This window comes from Python bivittatus, unplaced genomic scaffold (genome assembly GCF_059951505.1).
Source record: "Python bivittatus isolate LINGU-HERP-01145 unplaced genomic scaffold, Pbiv_v1 ctg000480_np1212, whole genome shotgun sequence".
Lineage (NCBI taxonomy): Eukaryota > Metazoa > Chordata > Lepidosauria > Squamata > Pythonidae > Python > Python bivittatus.
Genome location: NW_028277075.1, coordinates 10,847,004 through 10,856,019, shown reverse-complemented (window position 1 = coordinate 10,856,019; position 9,016 = coordinate 10,847,004). Strand labels below are relative to the sequence as shown.

Here is a 9,016-nt window from a genome sequence, read left to right as displayed (position 1 = left end):
GTCTGCGAACAAGCAAACGTTAAATAATCAACCGCACCAAGCAGGGGTTACTCCATTTCTTTCGTCCCAAGCTTGGAGCAAGCTCCAGCCGCCTCCAGGGTCTGAGCTAATTTAAGGGATCTGGGAAGGGAGAAACCGGCTCGCGGGCCCAGGCCTTCAAGCCCCGCCCAAGAGGAGAATCGCTCCACTCCCAGGCGAGGCGCCTGAGCTTCTGTCACTGGCTGTGACGGGGAAACCTGGAAATAGCAGCTGGCCCGATTCCCCGCGCTTCGATGGCCCAAATGCTTCGTTCAGCGGCGGCCACATGGTAACATCAGCTTCTGCATTTGGCCTATGAGCTCAGGCGGCAGGAACGGAGGTCGGCTGCGGCGGAGCGAAGCTCCTCCCCTGCCTAGAAACTGCTCGGGAGAGCGGCTCTGTGTTGCTGTAAACACACTACAGCAGCTGCCTCGTCGCTGCCGCGGCCCTGACATCTCCTCCTTATTGGCTCCCACGACTCTCGAGTGCGATCTGGCTCCAGTCCCGGCCTGTCTGTCAACTCTGCACGATGGGTGGGTGGCTCTGGGCTTCCCCTGCAACAAACAGCAGGTCATAACAAACTGCAGCTCCGGGAAAGGAGAAACCTCCGCGGCTTGTTACCGCAGCTCCATGGCTGTTTCCCAAATAGCCTCGCGTCCGCTGGGGGCAGACTGAGCGCATTCCAGCCCCGGTTCCCTTCCCTGGCGAGGCATGATTTCTGGGACCTTCTGTTAACAATAAATCGCCAAAGTTGGCTGGCATTTTGAAGAGTTGAAGAAACTTGACCAAGCCGGCTCTTCTAGAGAGCGGCTTTGTATGATGAAATGTCTCGTGATTATGTTGATCTTAAACGTGCAGAATATTCCATAGTTGTTCTTCCCCCTCCCCTCCACCCTTTCCGGTCAATGTTAAGGAACGACATTAGGCTGTATTTTCCATATATACCATCCGTGTGCGGTATTGCTTCTAATCCAAAACTTCATCCAGAAACAATTCGATTCCAGAAATGGGAATTATTCGTAATGATGATAAAATAAAGGTCCTCATGGTAATAACCTGAAATTATACAAATTTATAAACCCAACTTTTTAATTTATAGCAGCACAATATAGTGATAAAAAAATTAACTCCTGTTATAGAAACAGATCATACAGCACAAATTACTCTCCAACACTATGTAAAAAAGTGTGCTGTGTAACTTAAAACTTGGCTACCCCATCAGAAACACAACTTCTGAACCATTTGCTGATTAATCTGCTGACATTTTCAAATCTGCTGGCAATCTGGGCTTCTTGGTGAGTGAATTCCACTATCTGCAAGGTAAAATCAACAGTTTTATATCATTCTTACTGTTTTTTTGTGGCTAAAAACAAAACATGCTGATTGAGAAGACAGGCAGAGAGTTGGAGCTCACCTGTTCAAACATTTTGGTTTTGATTTTGTATTATTTTCTACTTACAGTAAAATGAAACATGAGGATAAAACAATCTATAGGTGAAGAACTCTGGCCACAGAACAAGTGCTATTCTTTTAGCTCTGACATGGGGCAGCAAGACAGTTGTTTCAGAAAGTCTCACTTCCCCAGCTGATACCCTCTAGGTATGTTGGGACTGAGCAACAGAGGGCAACAGGTTGACTCATCTAGACTCATCTCTATGTGAATCACGCAAAAGTATTACCTGAAGTAAACTCTCCTTTATATGCAAAAGTAGTAAAGGTGAACTCAGAGACAATTTTGAAACTCAGTGAGTTATACATTTCTCCAACCATGTTCTGAGTAAATTGTCCACATGCTAGCATTAGGACTTCGTTTCTTTTCCTGCATTTTAGTGCATTATTACTACACAGTAAAACGCTGATACTGCTGAAGAGAATGAAGTTGTGTAACTGCGTCGAATGGAGCTAGTGATTCTCCTTTGCATGAACCCAAACAACCTCTGTAAAATGAATGGGACCGCCTTTCATGAGAACTGATCCTCATATTACTATGGAAGAGGTGAACATGACGTGAGCATCAACAAAAATCTAGAAATGGCTCTAAAGGCTGCGTATTTCTCTTTGGTATCTTTCCCCAACTAGATAGAAATGCATCTTACAGTGATCTCATCACTGAGCTACGTGCTACTCCGCTACTAAAGTATCTATGCAGCCTGTGGGTGAAAACACTTATTTAAAATGCAAACGATACAAAAAACTGACTGATTAAAAACAACCCATGCGTATATAAATATGCAAACTATCTTCTATGATATTAAATGAAAGTTTACCCTTAGGAATATTTCATATGCAAAATAGTCTCAGCCTATGTTCCTTATTAGGAAGTAATTAGGTGAGAATTGTTCCAATTTAAGCATATATAAGATTGCAACATAAAAAAACCCCATAATTTGCTATAATGTTGATATTGAAAATAAATAGCTGTAACTAACTTACAAATAATTTAATCCCTGTAATAAATTAACATAAGTTGTCTGAGGTACATATTCTTACTGAATTTTGGTTTAATAGTATAACAATTGTTAGTTATTGATTGTAGAAAATGTTGGTTGTAAACATAATATTTTTACATCTATCTAAATAAGAACTATGAATGTGAAAATAGTACTATCTCAGCAGTATTAGTATTTTTACTTGGTATGTGCTCAGCACAATACCTGTTTTCTCCACAACAACCTGTGAGTTAAGTTGGACTGAGAGAGAGTGGCTAACCCAAGATCCCCCAGTTATATATTCCTACTGAAACCTTGCACTTTTAGCCCCAGACCAGAGATAGTTTGGAGGATGTAGGACAGAGCAAAAACATGTCCAGGACTATCTGATGATATCTGAAATTATAAATTGGGAATGATGAAAAACTGCTATAAGGTAAGGACATAAACAATTGTGTCCATAAGAGCAAACATTTTGCACCATAAAACTATTTTTTCGGTATTAAATGAATGTTGGACTCCAAAATTTAAAAGGTCTTATATTTTTTTAAAAATCTTGAGTGAAAAATTATCCAATATTTTTACTTAATTCTTATCCTAATCTTGACCTTACCTGGTATATTACATTCATCTTCTCTAGTATACTGGGGAGGGGGGGAATCTTCCTGGCAGGTATGTATTTCAAAAACTATGCACATTTTGAGAAAATAAATGCATAAAGTTCAGCGATTTAAAAATATTTCGAGAGGAAGGATTCGGTCTCAAACTGATCTCAGCAAAGGCTTCAGTGCTTCGTGTCGTGGAGGTCGTGGGCTAAATAGACAATTGAAGTTCTGTCTCTTTAAGGCGTCATGTTGTGTCAGTGTCTGGTCAGCACTAAATGGACACAATTCTGCATACATAATCCCTTTGCTGCGGCTGTTACTTTTACTCCCCCTGCCGTTGCCACAGGCACGCACCATCCCATTTGGCCGCAGCCCTGGAGCGGTTCCCGTCAGTCACACCCCTGCACAGGATGTTATATGCCATATAAGGATATTTACGTCAAGTTGGGTCCCCAAGCTAGGTTGAGCCGAAGAAGACTTTCTAGTGGGCTTCCTGGACTTTTAAAAGTCGAGAACTCTAGCGAATCTTCTTTTAAAAGCATCACGATCCATTGGGGAGGGCTTCTGGCTTACGTGAAGAGAAATTCTGATGGTATCATACAATTTGGATCACCTAGAAGAGATTCGTGATCCCTACTACGCTCCTCCCCTCCCTTGTGACGTAAGCCCATTCAACAACTCTTATCCGTCAGAATAAAAGGCGGAGATACCGCTCTTTACTAAGCAGAGTGTTCGAAGGAGCTAAGGCACAGAAGTAACTGGAGTTTAAAAGTAACCTGTTCGCCTAAAGAGCCACTCCATTCGGATTTTAATCTGGGATAGATACGCCACCCTGAAGGGTTTGTATAATCCCAGGTTCTCCAACATGATGTTTCAAGGCTTCACCGCTGACTACGACGCGTCTTCCTCCCGCTGCAGTAGTGCTTCTCCGGCGGGTGACAGTCTCACCTACTACCCTTCCCCAGCGGACTCTTTCTCCAGCATGGGTTCGCCTGTTAACGCGCAGGTGAGGAACAAGGGACGCTGCTTCTGGCTTTCTGCGGGTGGGATAGGAAGGACCTGACTGTTTCCCTATTCCTGTCGGGTCCAGTGGCAAGGAGTAATCGGCAGTGACGCTTAATGTCTATAGACGGGGACTCAAAAGAGTTGATTTGACCGACGCGTGATGCATGCCTTTCTCTTCCTGATATTTTGTGTGCAGCAATGTTTAGTGTATTTCTTGTCGCTTCCCCTAGGGAATATCAGTCCCGTGGCAGGGGGAAGGGAAGAGGTTCTGGCTTTGGCACTTCTTAAGTACTCTAGATTAATGGGGTGGGGAGGGGAGCCGAAGCCGGCAGACGTGCTTAGCGGTGGGTGCGTAAAGCAATTTCATTGATAAAACGCGACTTCATTCAGGAGACTCCGGAGCGACGTTTGCGTCAGCTCGGACGTCAGAGATATTTTTAACAAGCCCCTGTTCATGGGTAGCTTGGTGATGGTGGCAACAACGTCCGAGCTAATGCGACCCAAGGGACTGCAGGCCGAGCTCAAAATAACGCACCATTCTCTTGGGCAAGAACTATCATAGTGTTCGTTGCATCTTTCTTCCCCCCCCCGCCCCTCCCGTTTTTTAATAATTAAGTTTCCTTGTTTATGTCTTTTAGGATTTCTGCACGGACTTAGCTGCCTCGAGCGCTAACTTTGTCCCTACGGTGACTGCCATCTCCACAAGTCCAGACTTGCAATGGATGGTCCAACCCACTCTGAGCTCCTCGGTGGCCCCTTCGCAGAATCGCACCCATCCCTATGGGCTCGCTGCTCCTCAAACTGGGGTCTACCCAAGGGCTGGGATAGTCAAGACGACGGGAAGCAGAGGGCAAAGCATTGGCAGAAGGGGCAAAGTTGAACAGGTGTGTATGTACCTTTTGCCTGCAGGGAAGTCTCTGGCTAGACGAGGCATTGAGAGGGAGAGCACTGGATTATGGGTTAGGTTTACACTTGGCGAGAGAGGAAGGATATTTGACCCCTAGTTGACTGTTCTCTTGAAAGCGAAGGGCACCTCGCACGGAGGTCCGAAATAATTCTGCTAGGTGGTGGCCTTCCCCTTGAGAAGACTTTGGCTCGTTGGCTCTATTGAGCGCATGTAAGCCCTGCATTTCATAGCTGAGCCTTGAGCGAGAGAGAAAGGAAAGAACTAGCACTTTCCGGGCTCCGGCACTACAGTTGTACTGACGGGCATGCTGTCTCTCTCCATAGCTGACGCCAGAAGAGGAGGAGAAAAGAAGGATCCGGAGAGAAAGGAACAAGATGGCAGCCGCTAAATGCCGCAACCGGAGAAGGGAGCTGACGGATACCCTTCAAGCGGTGAGTATCGCCAGCTAAGCGCTCGCCGGCTGGGGTTCCTATGTCCCTGCCTTCCTGACCCCGGCTCCTTTTCCGCCCGAAGAGCTGACTGACATGCCCCTCCCCTTCTCTGTGTCCGCAGGAAACCGACCAACTGGAGGAGGAGAAGTCCGCGCTCCAAACAGAGATCGCCAACCTGCTCAAAGAGAAGGAGAAGCTGGAGTTCGTCCTGGCCGCTCACCGCCCTGCCTGCAAGATCCCGGAGGAATTACAGTTCTCGGAAGAGCTGGCGGTCTCCTCCCTGGATCTGTTAGCCGACGCGCCCGTGGCCAGCTCTCCCGAGTCCGAAGAGGCGGCTTTCGCCCTCCCGCTGCTGCAGGAGCCGACCCGGGCCGAGCCTGCGAAGGAGAGCAGTGGCTTGGAGCTGAAGGCCGAGCCTTTCGACGACTTCTTCAGCCGCTCCACCCGCGGGACGCCGCGCTCTGTACCCGACGTGGATCTGTCCGGCTCTTCCTCCTTTTACGCCGCGGACTGGGAGCCCCTGGGCGCAGCGGCCACCGCGGAGCTAGAGCCCCTTTGCACTCCGGTGGTGACCTGCACGCCCTGCCCCAGCACCTACACCTCCTCCTTCGTCTTCACTTACCCTGAGACCGATTCTTTCCCCAGCTGCGCAGCGGCTCATAGGAAAGGTAGTAGCAGCAACGAGCCTTCTTCCGACTCGCTCAGCTCGCCGACTCTGCTGGCTTTGTGAAGGGACTGAGTCCCCGAGCAATAATCGCGGGGCTGGGTGAAATCATCGTTCCTACCCCCTCTTGCTGCTGCTGCTGCTGCTGCTGTTGCTGCATGGGGCCTTAGGCCGCAAAGGAGCCACTCTCGGAGTCCCAAGGCCTGGGGAAGATGAAGCGCCTCTATGCTGGCGTGAGGTACGGGCAGCCCATCTGGAGTGAAATGACTTTACTGAAGGACTGCTTTGCAGCCTCTCACAAGGCCCGATTCTTCTTCCAGAGATGTAGCAAATCGCATGGAATCTGTCTTGTCCCTGTCCATGAGAACTAGCAGTTTCATAGCATGTTCAACATGGCTGGGTTGGTGACTCCCTTCCCTCCTTACTATTCACTAGCGTTAGCTAATTAATCTGTTGGTTTAATGATTGGAATTTTGATATGGTGCTGGGTATCTAGTGCAGCTGATTAACAATAACTACTGTGTTCCAGGCAATATTGTGTTTTGATCACTTAGCAATTATCTAACTTAACTGCGAAAAAGACAATTTCATTTTCTAGTAGATTAATAAATAGCTATGTTGTCCATGTATTATAGTTCTCTTTGTTCATCAATGTCCATTGTAACTTTAACTGATCATACATCGTTGAAGTGGTCTGAATGGTTTGACATAAGTTTTCCATGAAAACGTTTTATTGTGTTTTTAATTTATTTATGAATATTTATATTTATTTTTTTCTACCTTGAGGTATTGAAATGTGGAAAAGTGAATTTGAATGACACTTAAGCATTGTTTGCTTATTGTTCAAGATCCTATCAATAAAAGCATTTAAGTTGAATGCTATAAAGGCTCTTTGGTTTTTTTACAATAAAACTGGTCTGAGAAATGGATTGAAACTAACTGTGGGAGATAATTTAATACATTGCAGACTTAAATCTGTGTTTTTCTCAAAGGTATTAGATGCTGCCAGTAAACAATATTAATAATTCTAATTATTTGGCTTCATATCCCCTGTCCTGCCCTTTTATCATAAACATGTTGCAGCTTTATTAATCCTGTTGCTTCAACAAGTTCTGAGTTCACTACTTCAGGTCAGGACTGTACAAAATTCTAACCACACATCAAAGGAGTTTGTGAGAGTATGTCTCTGTTTAGTAGAACTTACTTCCGAATAAATGTGTTATAGCTACTCATATTCTAAGTTTCTACACATGTCAGTTGCACTCTTGGTAAAGAACATGGGTTTAATTAATAAGGAGAGGCAACTAACCTCATCATATAGCAGACAAATTATACTTCCTTTAGCCTTGTGATTATTTCTGTTCAGATAAGTGCAGTTTCATCACATCACACTTCCTGTTTGTTTCCCTCTCCCTGAATATATCTGACTTTGTTCTTTCATCTTCATTGTTTCCTACATCTACGCAGTCTTTCATTTTCCTCTGCCTCATGTCCTTCATCTGCCACCAAAAATGAAACAAATATCAGAAGTAAAGGGAAAAAGTAGTTGTTCATTGGGGAAGGGATGAAGATTATTACTGAGTATTGTTCAGATATTTCCCATGCTAAATAACAGTTCTATTTTTGACCAGAAGAAGTGTAACAAGCTATAATCAGTTTAGGAACATAGCCGCCTAAAATTCATCACTCCTTTAGTGTATGTGTTATTTCTTAATCCACCTGTGTTGTGCCAAATCACTCCCTCCAATTATAAACTCAGGTGATGAGTGCCAAAAGGATTGGCAACAGAATAGGGCTTACTGAGAAACAAAAGGCAGATATTAACATGCTTGGTACAGATTTTGGTTTGAAAAATGCAGTTGTTCTTAATAATGAACATACAGTATGATGATAAGGCTCCTCTTCCAAAGTAATGAGTAAGCTTTTGCATTCTTAAATGCAGAAGAGTTTTGTAGAAAAAATGAATGGGTTTGGACACTGGATATTATTACTGGATAATCTCCTTAATGATGGAATGTTGAAAATTAGAATGAAGAAAAACAGAATTTAGGGCAGGAAATGGAAAAGGGCATGGATGGATGGAACCCTTAGGAAAGATGTCCAGAAATTTCACAAAATCAATACTCTGACAAAATATAAGTAACAGCCCCTTTATTAAATAATTTGCGATTGTTACTTGAAATGGTATGAGAATCTGTTGTAAATGATCTCAAATTTTCTAGCCAAAAAAAAAAGTCTTTATTCAGCTAAAACAGTATCGAGGAGACCTTGAATATCTAAAATGCAATTGTAAGGTGTAAGGTGAAGATTTCTGAAAAGTTTGTTTTAATTTCATGTTTATTACTAGATAAATGTAGAGGATTTCAACTTCTATAAAGGAAAATGAGAGCATGAAGACTGTAAGGTTTCTGCATTAGGTAATCTTTATTAACTGAACAAATCAATGTAAAATGTATCCAATTGCATGGCTATATACCTCATTAGTTTTATGGATTATTTCTCAGATATATTTATTGAACTATTGCTAGATGAGATGTCATTATTTTGGGAAACTGCCAGTAATATTGCTTCCTAAATATAAGAGTAAATGAATAATTATTTGGAACATGATCTATGAACTTGACATTAGAAACTTCAGTTAAGTGTAAGAGTTTAATTTTTAAAGTATTTTTATCATATGAAGTCTTAAAGTTGTATAACGTTAAACTGCTTAAAAAGGTCTCAAACCTTTTAGTATTTTACTTCTCATTATAACATTATATATGATTTCATATTTCCTTATATTGCAGATGAGCACGCATCAAAAATATATTTAATGTTTAACAGATGAGCTTTCCAAAGTTTAAGTTCAAGTGTCATGTTAAAAAATCACATCCTGTATGATTTCTATAAGCAATCATCTTAAACAATTTAGGGAAATATAACTCTACACTCAGAAATAGTTATTTTACAGATTA

The 9,016-nt window shown here is 43.2% G+C and overlaps 1 protein-coding gene across 1 annotated transcript; it reads left to right on the top strand.

The window, feature by feature from the left end:
* Window positions 1–3,766: 3,766 nt before the first annotated feature.
* FOS (Fos proto-oncogene, AP-1 transcription factor subunit) lies at window positions 3,767–6,945 on the top strand. Its single transcript, XM_007425450.4, has 4 exons — window positions 3,767–4,058; window positions 4,696–4,941; window positions 5,288–5,395; window positions 5,517–6,945. The coding sequence occupies exons 1-4, from the start codon at window positions 3,918–3,920 to the stop codon at window positions 6,123–6,125; spliced, it is 1,104 nt and encodes a 367-aa protein (XP_007425512.1). The 5' UTR covers window positions 3,767–3,917; the 3' UTR covers window positions 6,126–6,945.
* The last annotated feature ends 2,071 nt before the right edge of the window (window positions 6,946–9,016 follow it).